Source organism: Centrocercus urophasianus, unplaced genomic scaffold, assembly GCF_019232065.1.
Source record: "Centrocercus urophasianus isolate 14NV4802_14NV808 unplaced genomic scaffold, USGS_Curo_1.0 seq_73, whole genome shotgun sequence".
In the NCBI taxonomy this organism is placed as follows: domain Eukaryota; kingdom Metazoa; phylum Chordata; class Aves; order Galliformes; family Phasianidae; genus Centrocercus; species Centrocercus urophasianus.
Window position 1 is genome coordinate 5659583 of NW_024885344.1, and position 22003 is coordinate 5681585.

A 22003-nucleotide genomic window follows, 5' to 3' on the forward strand; every position below is an offset into this window, starting at 1 on the left:
CTTAACCTGGCCTTTGAAAATAACAGGATGTCATTTCATGGTTGGCATACAGTTTCTGATGAGTATTTCTGATCTTCAGACCAAGGAATATGTGCCCCTTGCAGGACACTTAACACGCAAAACAGTAAGTCTTGCATCTGATCTACACTAAATATTATTTTCAGCATGATCATAACTATAAACCTCTGTGGGCTAACCTGAAAATTGTAGAAAGCAAATCTGTCAGAGGAAAATGTTTTTAATATTATTATTTGGAATAGCTTATTAAGAACACATGGATGCTTTTAAGTTGTGAAACAGATGAATTTATTACAGTTTAAAATACCCATTAAAGGAAATGCCAACAGAAGACTAGTCTTAAGGCATCACTCTCCAAAATTAACATTTTTTTATTTTCACAGAATTTGATTGGTAGCCAGGTGGTTAATGCGTTAAGTGGAGGTCGTGAATCAGCCCATGAAAGAATTTTGCCTTCAGATACTTGGTAACATGTGACTTCTCAGTTATGTCCTTTCCAAGTACTTCATCAGAGGAGTGCATTAATAGCAGTAAATATGCCATATCTTAACCATGGAAGCTCTCCAGGATTATTTTTTTCATTTCTTTACATATATCACACTCATATGCTTGTACATGAGAACTATCAGTGCCTCTTCTTGTTCTCCAGTCATTCTCAGTAACTTTTCGGAGACCGTCATTGTAGATTAAAACAAAGGCTGGAAAACTTCTGCTCCGTATTAACCACACAGCAGTATGATTTCTTTTTTAGTACATCTCACATAAATGTAAATTTCCTTCCTATTCCACTTTAGTTTTGAGCTTCCTGTGTCCAGGAATGCATAAAAGGGGAAAAAAAGGGAATAGACTTTTATAATGTATATTGTGCAAAGATGATTAGAAAACATTTTTCATGCAATACAGTTAAAACTTCTACGATTTGTGTCCACCATCAAAAGCTTTTAGTATAGTGTTCCAGCCAACTAATTGCAAATATCAAATCTTGAAACAAAGTTGCCAGCTTCTGCTTCATCCACGCTCCTTGCAACTTAAGAGTAGGAGTTCAGGTTTAGTGTTGTCCATTGTCTTCAAACTTTTCAAACTATTTCCAGGTTGTATTTTCTCAAGTTTAAAGCCAATGCAACTTATCAGACTACAACAAATGAGAAAGACTATGGCTCTGCCCAGAAGGGAATAACTGAGGAGGTCCACATCTTTTAAATGTTTCTGTAGATTACTTCTATTGCAGTATTTTGAATACATAAAACAATATAAAAATTACAAAATAATGCAAAAAGGAAGCAGGAATATTGCTGCTAGTATTTAAAATGTTTTGGTGGATGCTTTTAAAGATGTTGCAGAATTAATGGTGTGGGTTCTTCATAGAACTTGAAACCCCTGCTCCTCTGCAATGTTTTCCATAATAAGAAGAAACATAAAATATTCATCAATTCAAAATACAGCGTTCTCTGCTATCAGGACTCTTCATGTATTTCTGTTGATATTCTTAAAGTAACTCTCTAAAAGAAAAATAAAAACAGATCAGCTTAAGATAAATTAATTTTACAGTTCTGTGATATACAAGGAATACAAGGAATTATAACAACAAAATGCATATTTTAATGCAATATGTACTGTGAGAAATATTTGAAAATAATGAAGGATTATTTTTCTTATAGTCTGGTGTTTCGTTTCCTGGATTAATAGTTTGTCTTCCTGTGACACTGATTAAGACAAAAAAAGAGAATGCAATAAAAAAATGTCTTCGTCAAACATTGACACTATATGCCATGTTATTTTATAGCCTGTAAGTTAAAATATATACATTTCATTTAATTCTATTGCTTTCTTTTATTTATTGAGATCATAATGTTATATGTAGTTAAACTTTCAGTGTTTGAATTTTGTGATTTGAAGAGAGCCATTGATTAAGTTATTCTCTGAGCACTATGGTACTGACTGCAAATGTGTATCTGCAAGGTATGACTTCAGTGGTAAAATCAATGCTATCAGAAATGTAATCATCAAACCATGGTGGACTGGCAGTAAATACAAGAGAAGACAAGTGATAAATTTGATGACGGTACTTGAATATTTTTTGTCAGTTTTGGAAGACAGTTACAGGCCATTAATATAATTCATTCTGCAATTTTGATAAATTACATTTTTTTCAATACTTTTATTTCAGCATAATCTAGATTTCATTTTAATATGGGAAAACCCTACAGCCATAGCCTATTCAGTATTATTAGTCACAGAATCACAGAATGACTTGGGTTGGAAGGGACCTCAAGGATCATGAATCTCCAACCCCCTGCCACACGCAGGGCCACCAACCTCCCCATTGAATACTAGACCAGGCTGCCCAGGGCCCCATCCAACCTGGCCTTGAACACCTCCAGGGACGGGGCATCCACAACCTCTCTGGGCAGCCTGTTCCAGCACCTCAGCACTCTCATCCTTAGCTGAAAATTGATTTTCACATATGCTCATGAAAGTTATGTATGGTTTATATATGGATAAACCACGTATGTGTTAACTATTCCCATGCTTAGCAAGCATGTAAGTGAAAAAGCAAGTTATGCTAATTACAAAATTTTATGTGATCTCATGTAAAACTTCAGCTTTATGACTTAGAGGGCTCCCACTATTTTCCTTACCTCCCATCTCCAAAAGACCTGGCTACAGTTTCCAGCAATTTATAGCAGCACCAGTTGGCTCGCATATGTGATCCCAAGTAGTTCTTCAGTTACACAAGTATTTTGTATCTATAATTTTTAACTTTCTGGGAATTGTGTGAGAGAATGGTATTTGTGAAAGACCTACATATGTGATACAGTGTCCACAGTGATTTAGTTCTTAGTTATGATGCAAAACAGCATTTCTCTGTCTTTTCTATCTTTAAATGATGCAGCCATGATATGGAGAAATCAAATATCCGGAACTGTGAGATGGGCAAGGAAACAATGATCTTCCTAACATGTACAGTGGCATCTTCAGTAGGCACTTACCATAAGCAGTGTTTTTTTATGTTTTTTGATGTTTTTTTACAAGTTCTTCTGCTGAATTTAAGCCTCACATATTCATATTTTCAGCACTTAATATCCCTGCACTGAATCAAAAACCCATGAAACTGCAGCTAAAATATGATGGGTAAGCAAGAAAATGTGGGAAGAGTAAGCTGAAGAAACTAAGCTCAAGTCACATAAAAGTGTTTTCTTTTTAACTCATCTAATATTTTCTCTTCTTATAGTCATGTTTGATGAATCACCAGAAACTGAAGTCACTCCAGCTACACGAAACAAAATGTTTTCATGTTAGTGCTATTCAAAACGCACTTGATATTCTTCACATTATGAGGGAACAGGTATCAAAATATGTAATTTATGGAAATAAATGAAACAGCTACATTTGAAATAAAGTGCATTATTATATAAAATACCTCAGGTAGAAAGAAATGCAGTTTGAGTTGCAGCATTTGTTTTGGTGTTATATACTCTTTTAAGGGTCTCTTTCTACAAAGCCATTATTAAATACAGATACGCATTTATTGAGACATTTTCAAGACCAAACATCTATTAAACTGATTTATAACACTATTTTTTGTTTTAAAAAACAGAGGAAAATGTATTCACAAGGTAGGCAGAAATGGCTTCTCACAGAAAATTTGTTTGTGTATAGCTTTGGTATTTCTAGCTCAGATAAAGAGTAGCAATTTTCTATTGTATTTGTTACTCAATTCATAGTTTTCAGTCACTGCTAAAAAATTCAGATACCAACCTGAAAATCTTTAATGAATGTTAAGAAGAAGAAGACGAAACCAAAGGCCACTGTCCATTCACAGATTGCACTCATGAAATGGTAAGTATAATCCTGATGGAATGAGGCACAAAATAAATTTTCAGAAAAAAACAGCTAAAAAAATAACTTTGGAATGTTATAAAAATAAGCTTGAGAATAGAAATTCTCATTGATGTACATGGCAGAAACGTAAAATATTTTGAAGTAAGAGGGACTGCTTAAATTTTGCCATTAAACTTTTCTTATTATTTTGCATAAGAAAAGGAGATTCACAATAATATGAAACTTCATAAGGTATGTGTAAACAAATCCTTACAAACACCTTTCTACTCCCATATTTTTGTTTGCGGTATGAAAACAGTTTTTATTATTTTTTTGCATATAAGACATCTTCTAAACCTGTAAATTCTGATGATGAATGTTGAAAAGGTTTTATTCCAGGCCACAGATTAGATAGTCTTACAGTGCCACCAGGTAGTGTGGTGCTGGGAGTTCACAACAAGTCTGTCAGAAGCTTAGTGCTCTGAGGCTTTGAAACGAGTAATCCCTAAAAGACAGTGTATGAGTTGAGAAAGGAGTCCATGTGCTTCAAATGATAAATCACTTGGAGAGATGTGTTCCAAGCTTATATAACAGGATCCTGGACTCTTGTTTAGGAGCTCCAACTTTACAATAATTAAACAGAACAGTACTATTCAAATACATAAAGATACATTCAAATACATACTATGTGAGCCTATATCACTGTAACATAAAAGATAATATAAAAGCAATAACAAACCTAACAATCTTCTAAGCAACTTATACTCACTAAATTTAAGTGTGTTTCTTTTCCATCAATGAATCCACTGTGCTTGTTTTATGAATAGCTAGCATTGTCACCAAATGTTATGCTATTTTATTTCAAAGGGAAATGAAACCTGATTTCGTATGTAAAATCACATGTAGTTAGTTCAAGTTTTTATAAAGATAGGTATTGTTAAATGAGAAACATTCATAAATTCAATAAATATTCTAAGGCTTACAACTCATCATCCTAATGACTTATTGTATAAAAGTTAATAGATTTCATTGGTAGAAAATATTAAGTATATTTATCAAGACTGTATATATCCCATTAAACAATATGTCTTGTGCATAACTATGCAAATGCATGATGTATCTATAGTGTATAAATATGTAAGAAAATTACAGTTAGCACAAGATCAACACATAATTTTCACCTGAAAAATATATGTTCATATGTAAAGAATATCAAAGTGCCCATATTCAAAACTTTAACTCAGAGTCACTGAGTTCAGTAGTACAATCCCTTACAGGAAATTCTCACAACGTTTTTAAATGGATGGCAACCATTGTAAGACTGCCCCTTATCATGGAAAGTCCTATATAGTATGACACAAGCAGAATGAGAAGCGTTTCTTTATGTGCTGTCAACAAGTGTGCCATCTTTCAATAAAAACATTTTTTCATTTCAATTAAAAAAAATAAAATACAACAAAACAAGCCTCAAGAGGTTGCTATTACTAAGATTATCTAACTTTAGAAATACATTTATCAAATGTTTACTGTTGAAATACATTTACCAAATTTGCTTTTATGAAACACTTGAAGCTGGATAAACTCTCTGTATTATTTAAATTGATTTTGGAATATCTCCATGTGGGAAAGTTTGTACAAAAATAAAATTTGCCCTTCATAATAATCATTCTGATAACACCAAAAACCACTCAAATACCTGTTACTTAATTGAATACAACCACCCAATGTTTACCACGCTAGTAAAGATTAACTAGTAAGGAACGATAGCAAAAACTAAGAAAAGAAATGCAGCAGAAAAACTTGAAAGTGTCAGAATCAAATTGGTTCGCCTTTGTTCCATGTGTGAGATTCATTTTCAAGAACTGTGACCATAGAAGGAAGTAGAACAAGTCATTACCAGAACATTTGTTTTTTACGCTTTGTTCTACTGGTAAGTTTCTAGTGCCTAGTTAAAACGAAAGTCTAACTGTCTTCAGTTTTACCCATCTATGATTTCAACTAGCCACAATTTGCTAATGAAGAAATAACAGTAAACCAACAAAAACCAAAACACAGTGATCTTTTGTTCGTGAGAATGTACTCTTCAAAGTCTCTGAGGAGTGTGTAATGCTATACACTTTTAGACAAACACAACAGAATTCTGCAAATAGAATGAAACTGAGTAAGTTGGCTTCCTAATGGAATTTTACCTTTTCACTTGGAGTCCAATCAATTTTTGTCATGGAAATTCTTGAAGCAAACACAATCACTGGGGAAAAAACAGCGTAAAGGAAACTATAAAAGTTAATGACTGATAGCAAGAATGTCTGCTTATAAAAATAGATTCCATTTCCCCCTCCTATTTTCCCGTTCTCTAATACGAGAGATCCTGAACAACCAGAATATCACATCAAAATTTTAAGACAGTAAGTAAAGTGTGTTATTAAAAGGGAACGAATGCTAGCAATCAAAACAAATTTCTAAACAAATGAAGGTTTTGTGGAGTTCTTCCAAAGCACTGAGAGTATGGGGAGACATTCCAAAGCATAGCTCAAATTGATGACTGAAGACTGTGGCCACAGAGCCTGGCAATGTTGGAAGGGAAATGAGCTCATTTTCCATAGGTTCACAATGAGGACCTTGATACATTTGTATAATTTTCTCTCAGGATTGGCTCCCTCTTTAAAAATACTTTACAGCTGCTGAAAACAAAAGCAGACTGTAGCCGGATGACATGATAATCTGCTGCAACCAGTTTTTAACACTGGAAGATCACTTAAAATCTAATAATACCAATGGAATTACTCTAATTTCAGCGAGCTATGGCAAAATCCAGTAAGTGCATTGAGTGTGTCTTTAGGAGGCATTTGGTTAAGCCAAATGCCAGCAAACACGAACTAAAGCATCTGCTTAGGCTGGAAGGAAATCTGACGTATGCCAACAGTGTTTAGAGTGTCTGAATTAGATTTTCTATAGAAGTGGAACCCTATATTTTGCAGATCTTCTACAACTCTCTATAAATGGAGGAGGTGGGGAAGCTGGTCTAGCTGACTTCCCGATGTTCCTTCCCATCTGAATTATTGTGTAACCCCATGAAGAACATCAGGGTATTGGTACATCTTTTTGAAATGACTCTGAAGCCTAACTTTATGCTATTAATAGTGTTCTGACAAGCTATCTGCATTATTATAGCGGAAATATTTGAGAGTCCTAAGCAAAGACTGTAACCTCATTTTCATCCTGTATTAGCAATGGTATAACTTCAAAGAATGATCACGAAGGCACAAAGGGAAAGCAGGGGGATACACTATAAAGGATACTGGGAATGAAAGAAATGCATGATATTACAGATATGAGCATCCTTATGTGACACACAAAATAAGTGTTCCATTGTGGGCAGGACTTGTAAGAGATGATAGATTGAAGCGTTATGTATACAACACCACAGCCAAATGCCACCAAAGCTCCTATGTCATGGACGCTGGGAACAGACAACTCCTGGAAAGAGAATCAACACTGTGGTTAGCTGTTCATTTCTACCGTGGTAGGAGGCAGTGAGTCTTGAGAAGATGATAGCTACATTATGCTGAGCATGTAGAAGCAGCAGGAAACTCTCTCTTCTCCAAGTAATCTACATAGAGAAGATGAAAGAAAAAAGAGAAGGAGTAGCCCAGAGGGGTAGGCTAACCTTGAACAAAGCCAACAGGTCAAAGTCAAGCACAGAAAAAGCACAGATAATTTTAAGTGCTGTTCAGCAGTTGATTATTGATGATTACTGTTTTCACAGGCAGGAACTGGCTTGTGTTTTTCTTAAGAGATTCTTATACCTCCTTTTTCCCTTTACTTTGCTGAACATTTTCTTTCTTTAGTGTTGAAAGTTGAATCTGCATTTTTATGGCCACACTAACAGTGAGGTTTCATGGCAGCTGATATGAGCCCTGACTGCTATGGCTTTGTCCCCCATGCTTCAGTGGGCAGTCACAAGGTCTCAGGAAATGAATCAGCAGAAAGATCTTCCACTGTCAATCTCTTGAATTATTCAGCCCTCTTACTCTTACTCTTTAGCACATCAACAGTAACTTTTATTAATTTTCCACAAGTGAAAATATCACTACATGTGGCCTGTATTTTTGTAAAAATCTGAACATAGAATATTCTCTTATTTCAAACACAAACAAGTGAAAAATCTTGTAACGAAACAGTTTGAGATTCCAAAGAAATTGTTGTTGTATTTCTAACTGTTAAAAAAAAAAAAAATAGGAATACTAAGTTACGCTACTCTGGAATCCAGCATCAAAAAGAGAAATTAGCTTCAAATTTATATTTTAATATCTTTTCTGTCTGGTGGCCACTGTTTTTTTTTTCTTTTAATGGGGATTATGTTCACATTTTCTGCTTCAATTTTTTTCTCTTTGCATTTTTTCTACTTATCTCCCTTCAGTCCCTCTGTGATGTATTAAGTTCTGACAAATTTTAAAGCATGTTTCTCACAGAGGCATTGCAGTGGTCTCTCATCTATATTTGGGCTTTCTTCTCCTCTGTCCCACTTTTTGCCTTCCATGCAGAAATGACAGTATTTGGTATAAAAAGCATTCAGCATAACTGCTAGCTTTTACATTCAGCTCTACATACAATATGCAAAGCTTTTCTTGTACAGCTCTCAGTCTTGCTCCTTTCAAGCTGGCACAGCTTCCCTAAGAAACACATTACACATAACTCCTACAGAACTGTAGGAGATCTTGCTACATCTGGTGTGGTAAGCCTGCTAAGTCTTTCAGTCCAAGACAGTGAGATCTCTCTTTAATAATGTTTAATGTCCAAAAGGCAAAAACAAACCTACTGAGACCTGACTTTCTGCTTTGCCTCATTCATTAAGAGCTACAAGTCTTTTCATTCTATATCCAGTTGTATTCTTAAAGCTATCCCTTCACTGTCAGGCATTTCATTATTTAAAATAGAGAACAAACGCCTCATTCATGACCATAACTTATTCTTCCAGAATGTCTTTTGCTTTTAGAGAATTCACTGCTAGGGTTTTCTACAACTCTTATTCTCACTTTTGTTAAGTGTTCAGAGAGCAATGCCATTAAAATCCTATTCTACCTAGCATACCTTACCTTGCAGCAAAAGTGTGAAAAATTTTCTTTGCAGCTAATTATACTGCTTAAAACTCATCATAAGTAGCATTAGATTTGTGTAAGTGTACATCTTACATATACATGAAATACAGCAGTATTTCTGAAGTCTTTTCAATAAACCAGGTATTTTGCTTAGGAAAGAGTGAAAATGAAGTGATGCCCAGAAATGTCAATCAGATCTACTATGATACTTGAGTATGGAGGAAATATATGAGCAGGCAAGGACAGCCAATAAAGGTTAGATAAGAACTTCTGAAACATGAAGAGCAGAATTTCTACTTCCCTTACTCTCCAAATCACTTTGTATGCCTTATGTAGCTTTTCCTTATTAAAGCTGTTTGTTTTATATTTTAGGCCAGCAACACTGCTACCCATCATCTGATTTTTTTTGTGCCACCTATAAATAAATTAAAATAGAGTAATATGCATTGTCTGTAATATTTGCTTTCTACGTGCACTGCTTAGAGGTAAAAATAAAAAAGCAAGATAGCAGTCTAAGACAGAGAGATTAAATAGTTTGAAAACAGCATGTCAATTACATTCAAAAATTTCATTGGCTGATGCCTTCACAATCTTTGTTTTCCATTTCTCTATACTTTGTCAGGTTATTATATGAGCATAGCAGTCTTTACCAAAACATTTCTAAAAGTAGACCATCCTTTGAAGGAAATCTTTTAGCTGTTCCCAAAGATTTAAAGGCAATATCTCAAGCTACTTGCCTGGTATACTTGATTTGACTCTGAGATGCAGAATGTATATGTAAAATATATATATATATAAAGTTGTCTTCTAGTACAAACATGTTATAGGATAAGCACACATTGAGCCCCTTACCTACATAACTGTGCAAAAAAAAAAAAAAAAAAAAATTGAGTTCAGAGGAGTAAACCAAGTCTGTAGTTTTAAAGCTGTTAAAAAGCCGGGAGCAAAAAAGACGTTCTTGCTCCACTTCCCAAATATCCATACTAGGATAATATGAATCATTCCAATCGATTACATTTTTAACTGCTAAAAAACCTTTCATTTTATTTATGATATGAAAATACGATCCTACCTGAAAAGTTGCAACTATGCCCATTCCAGTACAACCCATCAGTCCAATACACAATGAAAACGTATTGCATGAAGACCTAACAAAGCGCAATGATTCATTCTGCTTCTCTATTATTAAGTATCTGATATACATTGTAATTGCACCTGAAAAAAGAAACATTTTTTAATGTTCATACATCTCTTACATTTCTTGCCCTATAACAAATTTACATACAGAATTAAATTATAAGCATTATGCGATAAATAATACTGCCTTTAATTTTGCAACTATTCTTACACATCTTAAACTCAACACTGTATATCAGTGTCATCTAGAAAGAATTTCAAATTGGTTAAAGAAAATCATGAATTTGAAGTACCAGGCACTGGCTTTCCACATTTGGAATAGCTGTTACAGTGAGAAGATCCACAACATGAAAATGGGAGAATTGCTTCTGCTTTGATATATAATTTTGTACTAGAACTACATATTTTAATAATAGACAACCTGAAGAATTAATACATTTTCATAGTCTGTACACAGGAAAAAAAAGTAACTAGCTCTGTATTCAGAAAGTATTCACAAAATTTTGAAGCAGTGTTGACTAATCTTTCATACAACAGGGTCTCCTTTACACACACATTTTACTGCAACCTATATGCAGTTCACTCCTGACAAAAACCTCTATTGATTTAGAAGATCATGGTTCATTAGTGTATAATAAGTAGTAGACCAGATTCCATGAAAAAAGCAAAACTGTAATTCAGTTTGATAACACAGAACATTTCATCTACAGCTAGAAATTAAACCACCTAATGTTGTTTGTGTACTAAGATGTTAATGAAATTCAACTAGACAGTATGACTGAATGAGTCTTTTTGAAAAAGTAAAATGTGGGATTTTACTCTGCATGAAGTCCATCACAAACTCCATACACACAGTCACATAGCTATTGACCCTCCATCCCCTAGAATTAAATAGGAACTGCCAAACTTTCTCATTCAAAATAAGCAGATATACTGGAGGAGTAGGCATCTTCACAGAAAACAAGTGTTGCCTTAACACCGTTTTTTAATACCATCTTTCCTCCACTTCTTATTTCCAGTTACACCAACTACTTTGCACTGATTAAATGCTCTTAAGAGACAGAAGGGCCACTAAGGTGACAGTACTGGCAAGTACCTTGCCTTGTATGGGAATTCCTTATCACTGATATACCATTAAATTGTTATTTAATTGTAGATTATTTTTTCTGCTGAACATTGCATGGACTCCAACACAAGCAGAGAACATTTGCAAGTTTACGTTGCTTTACTGTGTTCAGATCAAATAATTCATACATACCTAAAAGTGCTGAAATATTAATCATAAATCCAAAGATACCACTCTCCGGAGGTTTAGTTCCAGTATCACTAAAGCAAGAAGAGAGAGAAGAAATTTAAGGTTAATTGAGATCTTTAAAACGTAAATGAAATGGACAAATGAAGCCCCAAGAAGTATGTAGCTTGTGTGAACTGCTGTTATGTACGTATCACGTTTGAACATAAAAACTGTAACGTCACTTGCAGCATTCTTTGTAGTACTGAGACTTTGTTTTCAGAAAGAAATCACATATTTTGAGCACAATATTTGAACTGCATTCCTTCTTCTTGTGTATGCAATATGCATAGATGTGTCAGATTGCAATACTTTGATAATAAATTAAATAAATGATTGTATAAATGATATTTTATCCACTGAACTAACACTGTGATAAACTTATCTAACGGCATTCAGTATCCTAAAATGTTAAGAGAATTGAGCTTAATTTCCTAACGTGTTTCAAAGGACCATACCCCAGAAGAGCAGTTGTGCTCCAACACCTGGGAATGTTGCTAGGCATTGTTTAATTTTGTAATGTAGATGTAGCTTAAGAGTACTCTCAGTCCAAGATATTGCAAGCTTCTTTTGCTGAAGCAAATTGTTCTTATAATGGATAATTAGAAGCTCCCTGGGCCAGAGAAATGGAGCGTGAGTGTGAGAATATCCATTCATTCATAAATGAATACATTCATATGAAAAATGTCATCTTTAAAAAATGTATGTTGCCTAGAAAATGGAATACCTTCATCACAGAATTCTTTTCCCTCTTTTCCCTACATAGGAGTTAACACCCATACCAGAGAATGCTTTTGCCTTACAGGACGGGCATACTCCTGGGAGGATAAGGATTCAAGTCCCCTCAAGTAGGACTCTTGAGATTATGTGAGTGCTCTGTGTAAATAAGAATACAGCAATGCCATCACCTCTTTGCATTATTTTTACTTGTCTAAAACACAACCAGTTGAGAATATCTATTAGATAAGACTCTCTTGGTCAAGCCAATAGCAAGTAGGTAGCTCATAAACCCTTAGATAATTTGGGTGTGAACTGAGTTTTCAATCCCTCACCGCTATTGAGAGGCTGTGGTGTAATTTCCTCATGAGTACTAACATGGTTGTGTATTGTAAACAAAGGCACCCAAGGAACACTATTCTCATAAACACAGGGAAGATTTTAGGTAATGACAAAATTCATTGGAAACTGAACATAGACTCTGAGAACGAAACTTTCTCTTAGCTATATGGTGAGGCAAGTAGGTACTAGCTAGAGATTTTCAGTATGTTTCACGAAGTTAAATCCGCTTCATTCCAGCAGAGGCTGGATTAGTTTTCATGCTGAACATCAAAACCTACTGCTGAATGCAGGCAAAATGACAGGATCTCATCATGAGTGCCTGTTCTCTAGCAGCCAAAAGAGAAAACTGTGTCTGCATACGCAAATGCTTTCAAATAAAGATGTTGACAATTTTGTTAACTTCAAGACAGAAAACTATGGCCACAACAAAATATTTATTTGTACTATGAAACTACATTATTATAATTCCCTTGCACGTTATAGAAGCATCTGAGTTATCAGTATGCTGACAGTATGATTTATAAAGAATGGGAGAAAGCTTGGAATGCAAGGAGAACCCTTTTCTACTACATGAAAACAGAACAATCTTTACATACATACAAAACAGAACAATCTTTTAATTCCGTTTGATGTGATAGCTTCCAAATGTTCAGACAATGAAGGCTTGGGACACTCCAGCTTTTAGGCAAGTTTCTATAACTTCTCAAGCATTAAGAACCCCACTCATAGGTATTTTCTTGGTGTAATGCCTTCTAAAGACTTGTTGCAGCTTGTATCCTGTATTAGTTGTTTCTCTTAGGTTTGGAATTGATGAAAAGAATACGGTGATTCTTATTATTTTGTTTGACACTTCTGAAAACCATCTTAATCCTTTCCTTGTTTGGCCTTTTTTAAACTTGAACTTCACATCTTTTCTTCATCTTTCTTGAGTGTTTTCATAAATACAGCTGAGGACTGCATTTAAACAGTGGGCCACTTGTGACAACCTTGAAGGACTTTTGCAAATCAGAGGCTGCTCTATGCTAAGTGATTGTGATCACTTCAAAGCTTTTGAAGGGTGTAGGTGAGAAGAGAATGGAATTGGAACATGTAAAGAAAGCAACCATTTGAAGTTCTTGGAACACTTCACCATAAGAGCAATCCAAATAAGCTGAAACTGCACAGATCTCCAGTCATTTTTTAAATTAAAGCTTTTCTTAAGCAAAATCCTTATAGGTGGTGAATTTTGCAATTGTATACTTTTTAACTCAATGATTTTAGAAGTATGCTTTCAAGTTACTTCATACCGAGAATATTGTATCATATCTGCAATATATTTAGAAAGTATACAATCTTCCTAGTGCCCTAATTTCAACCAAAAATATCCCTAAGACTAAATGAATACTTAGATATATTTTTGTTTTAATTCTGGTCTGTCACTTTGGAAAAAAAAGTTAAAGTATTCAGTGACAGTAACTGTCTTTTAAAGAAAAGGAAAAAAGAAAAAGGCACATGTGAAACAAAAAACTTGTGCTCATTTACTTGCAATTGTGCACAGGTGAGCAAGTCATGGACAAATGAGAAACGCAGTATGAAAATGACAGTATTTGAATCACCAGCTCCCGTAGCAAATTTTTCCAAGTCCAGCAGTCTTCTAAAGTCTTAAAAGAAGAGAAAGTAGAGCAGAAGGGGAAGAAATATTTTAGGGCCAAAAGACTCATCACCATCATCATCAGATTTTCTGTATAGACATCCTAAGTTATTTCACTCCAAACTGAAGACTTACATTTCAAGGTAGGAAGACTATATTCTGACATTGGCACGGTTTCAATGGCAAATGTAAATGTGGTCTTTCTCTCACTGAGGCAGCTGTCACATGATGAACAAATACAGTGAACAAGTTACCTGAAGGCATGCATAGGTTACTTGAGAATTTAAAGAATTTGAGAAATGTTGAACTGAAAATTGTCAATACTTGTCTCCTTTGTCCAACAGGAATTTCCCCATGCAAATTCAAGTTCAGTTAAGATATTGCGCAACTGAAATCTTGCAACATTCTTCCTCTTTTTTTTTATCACATTAAGTTTCACTAAATCACTGAATCCCATGATTCAGATTTTCAGCCCAAAGCAACGATGTGCAAAATAAGTATGAACTATAAATATTGGCCTGAGTACATGGGAGGAACAACAGTATTCCCAAGTGTACCTTCTACAAAGATCATATGCCTGGACCATATATTTTTAGAACTACTTAAAATTCACCAACAGTGTAAAACCTGAGTAAAATGTTGCATTAAAAGCTATTAAAATAAACAAAACATCTCTCTCTCAAAAAAAGATTTTTGCTAGATAATTCAGATGGCCTGAAATATTGCATTGGTTTGTTCATTTGTTTTTTATTGAAAATGTCTTAACTGTCCTGTTGGCTTTTTTTTTTTTTTTTTAAGGTATATGGATATTTATAGTTATTCCTTAGCTAAAGGATAAGAATGTTTTAGGGTGTTTGTTTTGTGCTGTTTTGTTTCATTTTTTCTACTTAGGTATTACCTGCACACAGCTTCTTCTTGAATTAACTGTGGCAGTTAGTTGTGATACCTTCATCAGAGTTTTACATCTGTGTAAATTCTTGATTTGATCTGCAACTTTAAAGAGAATGACACAAGCAACATGTCTGTGCTGTCAAAAACTTAACTGTAAGTATAATTATACATAAAATATGCCCTATTCACTCATGTTTTACTCAAGGACTCAGCATATACTGCAACCATAGGAAACACTATTTGTCAAACTTTTTATTATAAAACCTCAAAGTCGTTCTGAGCACAAACCATGTACTCAGTGTAGACATAGTTACACCAAATGGTTTATTTTTCTTGGATAACACAGGATAAATTGCATTTTTTGTGCCAATAAAACTGTATATAATCAGAGGAGAATGGAACTGTGACTGTGATTGTTGAAACTATAGATGATATTTGCATGTACAGGAGCAAGGCTTTCTAAGAGCTGTATTTGAGTAGATGATCCTAAGAAGGATGACATAAGCATGAAGCTCAATTTTCTTTGGCTTAGTTTGAATGAAGCTCAACTTTCTTGTGGGTTGCAGTGGGTTGCATCACCTAACTTGCTTACATTCACAGACTTAACTTTCAAGCAAATTTAAGTGTATATACAACTCAGGTTAGCAGTCTTACAAAATTGCATGTGTTCATAGATTCTGTCAAGGAATTTGGCATAGATTTACTTTGAAACATGTAATTGAAAAGCTTCTTTAGATATCAAAAACCATTCTCAGATTTCTGTCTCACCTTTATGCTGTTAAGAGACAAATGCTAGTAATTTCCCTATTCGGATTTAAATGTTAACTATATATAAGCAATGATTTATACAAAACTGTGCTTCAATGACTAAGACAATGAGATGGAATGGAATTGAATAGAATGGAAAGGAATTGAATGAATCAGAATCATAGAATGGCTTGAGTTAGAAGGGACCTCAATGATCGTCTAGTTCCAACTCTCTTCCATGGACAAGGTTGCAAACCACCAAATCAGGATGCCCAACACCCCAGCCAACCCAGCGTTGGGTGCCTACAGGAACGGGGCATCCACAACTTCTCTGGGCAGCCTGTGCCAGTGCCTCATCACCTTCTCAGTGGAAAATTTAACCCTAATATCTATTCTAAATCTAGAATCAAATTGAATGGAATGAAATAGAACAGAATAGTGCAATTGAAAGGATTGACAACAATCATTGCGTCCAACAGTCTGATCACTTCGCCACCAGTATCCAAATACCTCTTGAATACTGGTGGGCATGGGACATAAATCACCTTTGCTGCAAAGCCTGTTTCAGTGTTTGATCACACTCATGGTAAAGAATTTTTTTTAGCATCTAGACTGACCAGGTTTCTGGAGACAAGATACTAGAAAGAACATACCGGTCATAGAATAGAATCACAGAATCATAGGATAACTAAGGTTGGAAAAGACCAACCATCAGCCCATCTCCCACCCATGCCCACTGACCACGTCCCTCAGTGCCACATCCACACAGTTCATGAACACCTCCAGGACTGTGACTCCACCACCTCCCTGGGCAGCCTGTACCACTGCAACACCACTGTTTTTGAGAAGAAATATTTCCTAAAATCCAACCTGAACCTCCTCTGGTGCAACTTAAGACCATTATTTCTGTCCTATCACTGTTACGTTGGAGGAGAGGCCAATTCCCACCTTGCCACAAACTTTCAGGTCATTGTAGAATAGTCTCCCCTGAGCTGCTCTTCTCCAGGCAAAACAACCCCAGTTCAGCCACTCCCCATCAGACTTGTGCTCCAAATCCCTCACAGCTCCATTGCCCTTCTCTGGACAACCACTCATTTCCCGGTTAGTCTTCCACATACACTGCTCCTATGGTGCAATTCTTAAAATGCCTACTTTCGTTTCCTAAACAAGCCAGTTGTGTCTCTACAAGTCACGCCATCATCTGTTGCACTTTGGACCAGTTCTGGAGTTTTTCAAACAAACGAGGAAAAACCCTGCATTTACACAACTTAGTACAGAGCATTCAGCACCAGTTTCCCCAGGATCAGGCCAGCAGCACACCTCGGCTCCAGCCAAAACGTCTTCCAGACCCTTTTTTGCACTTCTGCCAGCATGTAGATCCCATGGCTCCGAGGGATCAGGATGTGAGGAGGCAGTGCATGTGAAGTACGGTTCTGCCCGCTGAGCTCCCCGGCAACCCCGACCGTCCTCACCTGATGTAGGGGACGAGCGGCTCGACGTGACCAGCCAGCACGGCGATCACATAGGAGATGATGAAGGCGGCCGAGGACCAACCGACAAGCAGCGCAGGCACGACAGCCACCCCGGGCATAAAGCACAGCATCTCCCGCTGCCGCCCTGCCCCGGGCATCGGAGACCACAGCCACGGGGAGTCACCGAGGCCGCCTGGGGCCGGCCTCACCCTCCCGCCTCACGCGTGTTTTCCGCCTCCAGTTCGCTCGGGGATCCCCTCCCCGCCGCTCGCAGCCTGCCCTTATCGCTTTCGTTTTCCTCAGCGCTCCACGCCGACGGTGCCGCCCCGCCCGGCTAACGGCCGACAGCGGCCACCGGGCGGCGCGGGACGGTGGGCAGCTGGGGCCCGGCGGGAGGCCGTGGGCTTTGCGGTGTGGGTTTGAAGCCCTCCTCTCCCCCTCCCCCTCACTCCCACACACACACGCGCGTTCAAAACGCCTCTGACACACAGCGCGACCTCCTTTGGCACATGTCTGAGGTTTCACTTTTTCACACACTGAGAGGGGAGCAGGGTTTAATCCCAGCTCACGTTGTTCCATGTGCTCACTTTGGTTGAAGCTGAAGCTGTGAACAACTACTCAGGTTTATTTCTGTTTGCTTTGACTGCACGCGTTTGTCTGCATTCTGGACTAACACCCGTATGCACAGTCACTGTTCCCAAAGATGAGTGTGGGTGGTGCTGTGAGGAGCCAGCAGCTGGACTCGATGGTCACTGTGGGTCCCTTCCACCTCAGTGTGTGCTGTGGCTCCGTAGCTCCATAACCCATAAACATCTCATGTGAGTTCCACTTTCTGTGGAAGTTGACCAGAGAGGTTGTGGATGCCTCATCCCTAGAGGTGTTCAAGGCCAGGTTGGTTGGGGCCCTTGGGCAGCCTGGTCTAGTATTAAACGGGGAGGGTGGTGGCCCTACATGTTGGCAGGGAGGCTGAAGATTCAAGATCCTTGAGGTCCCTTCCAATCTGGGCCACTCTGTGATTCTGTGAAGTTCCCTATACTGAAAGCATCGTAAGGCAGCAGCTCAGGACTCCCCCAACCTTCAGAGACACAAGGAACCAAGACACTCAGGACAGCACACCTGGGCGTAAGTACAGAGCAGTAATGGCACAAACTGCTCTACAGTCAAGACTGTGGATATGCTGAAGGCATATCGAGTGCCTTTTGGAATATCTCATACTGCTCATACTCTTCAGGTGTAACTTGAGTCTAATAATTCACTCATACTTCATGATTTTGCTGGAGTACTTTCGCACACACAAAATGCAGCCCATCCATTTTCATGGTGGCTAGTTCAGTACTGCTCTGCAAGAGGGGTGTTTTAGATGTAGGAAAAACAAGGGCTTAAAAAAATAAAATAAATCGCAGTTAATCTTTCCATAGCTCGTCTGTCTCAATAATTGCAAGTAGCAGAAACTGTCTTGCAATGTGTTTATTTCCTTGTAAGTCAGAAATGCAAAAAAATAATGGGTGGAAATTAATATTTCACCTGCCTTAATATGCACTGCTATTAAGTTTTGTGTTACCCTCTATGACAGGTAACCTTGTTTTGTCCTTTGAAACAAAAGAATACTGTTCAGGCACTATATCCAGACTCTGGTACAGTGAGCATGTGTCAGACAACAGAAATACACTGTCCATGTATTAGACTGCAGAAGTGTATTGAGGTTTGCTTTAATTACAGAAATATATGTATATATGTATATATCCATCAATAACTGTATATGATTTTGGTTCTTTATAGATCCAACACCACATAAGTGTCAGTGTAGGAGACATTGTTGGAAAAATGTTGAACATTTCATCCCCTGTTCTGCAAAACTATACTAAACCACTAAACTAAGTGGCAAATAGCTCACTCTCAAGTGAGAGTTAAGTACTTAAATTCTTCACATGACTTTTTGCAGTGCTCGGGCATTGTTTGGTCTGAAAGCAGGTGGCAGCTTGCTATTTGATGATCACTAGCAAAGGCACTTTGTTGCTATGTAAACATTTATTATTGCTCATGTGATACATTTATTGCAGGAAGTAGTAAGAGCACAGAATTTGAAAGTGATGATCTTTGGATTGGTTTTGTCAGTGGCATTTTTACATAGTTTTTTACGAGATCATTAGCAGTTGCAAGGAGTAATAAAAACAGATTACTTACAAAGTTGAGGAGGAGACATTTTATTTACTGAGTTTGATAACATTAGTATGGTATTTCAGAGAATGTATTTTGATTTATTGCGCTTGGGACAAATTTTGTTAAAGCTCCAGCATGAGAACATGGTCTTTAATGTTACTGCTCTGGATTTAACAAAATGATTGAATTACTTCCTAAATATATGCAAAACATTGGTATAAATTTTCATTTGCCAGAGTAATATTGTATTAGAATTACAAGAAAAATAAAGACAGGGTGTGCAAATATTTGTGTGAGCTGAAAGCAGAGATCTAAGTAAGAGATCTAAAATAGATCACACTGCTGGTAGTTGTATATCTACTTCTATTTCATTTGCAGTCTTTTTTCCATTGGTTTTATATTCATTGAATATTTACATCTATAATGAACATAAATAAAAGTAGAAGAATATTTTCTTTATCACATTACCTTCCAAGTAAAGTCAAGTAATTTCTAATAGCTAAGTTGCATAAGGGATATTCAGTGCAAAGTGTAAGAACTTCATTTATTTGTTCTATCACCTAAGTAGCACTCTTTGCTTTTTTGAAATACTTTGTCCTAGAATAAATTTTACCTCAGCATCTCCAACTTGAGGCCTTTTATATATTGATTTTTAAACATCTTCTCATTCTGCTCCTCTTGAAGTCCGTAACTGTATTTTGATCCCCCAAAATGTACTTGTTAGTTGAATGCACACTTACTGCCTTGTGGGTATGCAAACTATTTATTTGTCACTGGAAAAAAAAAAAAAAATGCTGAAAGGTAATCCCTTTCCAGCAGAAACATGCATAGATAAAACTAACTTGGATGGAAGGGCTGGTTTGAAGGGGCAGGTACTGAAGCAACAGCTGGGCAATCACTTTTTCTAGCTGTATAAACATCTCAACCAGACTACTGATAAAAAAAAAAAAAAGTGCTAAATACTTGCATATCACTTCTCTGGTATTTGTGTCTGTCAAACACTGACCATTTTTTGTCTTGTGAATCCTCTCTTGTGAGAGGAGCTGAAATAGACATTGCTGAGGTCTTTGTTCCATCAATGTGGCCTTGATACCAATTTCTTTAGTCCTTCCACTTTGTGATCTAAAACTCTGTGCTGCCTGAGAAGTCTGCATGCACAGCTGCTGTGCTTTTAAGGGCAGTTCTTGGGAAATTAGTGTGTTTGGGCAAGTAGTAGACATCAGAGTGATCTTGAGCTCAAAAGATTCAGGTTACTGTAGTTGAATAAGTCAAAGAAGTAAGATAGAAGTTCTGAATACATCCCCTTCATCTGTTTTTACATAGCTCATAAGCAGCAACCTAAATAAATTGTGTAAGCTGCATAGACAAGAAAATTATTAAAAAAAAAAAAAAAAAAGGTGCGGGAGAAGATAGCTGAACTTAGATTTTGAAGGAGATCTCCATAAAAATGAGAAAATACTGTCCACAGTTTTTAATTTCAAGATCATTTGTTGTAAAGCAATGTGGAACACAAAAGACCTTCTTAGAAGTCACTCCCTTCCTGGATAAGTTGGTCTCCATTACTTTGGTTAGTTTTCAGACAGATTCTGTGGAGAACTGTTACAGTAGCTTCTTCCTAATTTGGTAAGGAAGTTGCTGGAAGAGGTAAGAGAAATGAGAACATAGCAGCAATGGAAGTCTGCAATTTGAACAAAGGAGAAGCTAAGTACTTTGGTTAATTTTCAAAATCTCGTTTTTTACTATGCGGAAGCACAAGGAATAAAACTGTTAGCATCTCAGCAGCCTTGACCACTGAATGCTTAAAAATTATTACCAAGACGTGACAATCCTTTAACAAACACTACAGCAAAACCAAGTGATTTTTCTCTGACATCTGTACTTTTAAAATGTGAGTAAAGGATCTGTCCCAGGCATCCTCTGGCTGTAATGCACAGACATTCAAAAACCCCAAATAAAATTGGAAATATTTATATATATATGTATGTATATATATGTATATCTATCCTTGTGGTTTCACCTTTTCCTTAAATTTGAGAGAGTTTCTGGAGTAAAAGAGAAACAAAAGGCTCTAAAATATTTTGAATACAAAAACAAGGCCTGCACATTTTAAACTTAGAGATTATTTCTGGGGCTTATATATAAGAAACTAGGTCCAGATGTCTAGAGAGATCCTCGGCAACAACATAGCCTTTGGAATTCACAGACTTATGGCTGCTCATAAGCAGAACTACATCTTTCCAGGGACCAGAGGGAGAAGAGGAAGTTTGTTGCTTTTCTAAAGAAAAGCAATGGATGGTTAAATAGAATAAGGAGGGTGCAAGAGTTGCGCAGCAGCTGGGCACCACTATGGTAAAGATGATAATGGCTGGAAAAAAATCAAATAAGTTGCCAGACGTAGGTTGTGCCAGAATTGGACATTTAGAGGAGGAATCAGATACACACTACCTGTGACTTCTGCAGAAGGCTTTATGAAGAGTTCAGGCTGGCTTGTGGTACCTCTTCATTCTCAGTCACATGCCAAAGTTCTGCTACCTTCTTAGTAATAAAAGCATATATCTGCAATCACTTATGCTGTGAGGCATTTATGATATTGTATTAATATTTCAGACAGGCAATATGTTTTAAAATAGTTGTCAGGTACTAACAAAGATGAGAAAATATGTATTGCTCAGTTTGT

General features: G+C 36.7%; 1 protein-coding gene across 1 annotated transcript; it reads right to left on the reverse strand.

Moving 5' to 3' along the window:
* Window positions 1–282: 282 nt before the first annotated feature.
* DRAM1 (DNA damage regulated autophagy modulator 1) lies at window positions 283–17429 on the reverse strand. Its single transcript, XM_042837950.1, has 7 exons — window positions 17167–17429; window positions 11335–11402; window positions 10012–10154; window positions 7140–7317; window positions 6030–6088; window positions 3778–3870; window positions 283–1517 (listed from the first exon to the last, which is right to left on the reverse strand). Exons 1-7 carry the CDS (start codon window positions 17322–17324, stop codon window positions 1473–1475), a joined length of 744 nt encoding a protein of 247 aa, XP_042693884.1. The 5' UTR covers window positions 17325–17429; the 3' UTR covers window positions 283–1472.
* Window positions 17430–22003: the final 4574 nt, after the last annotated feature.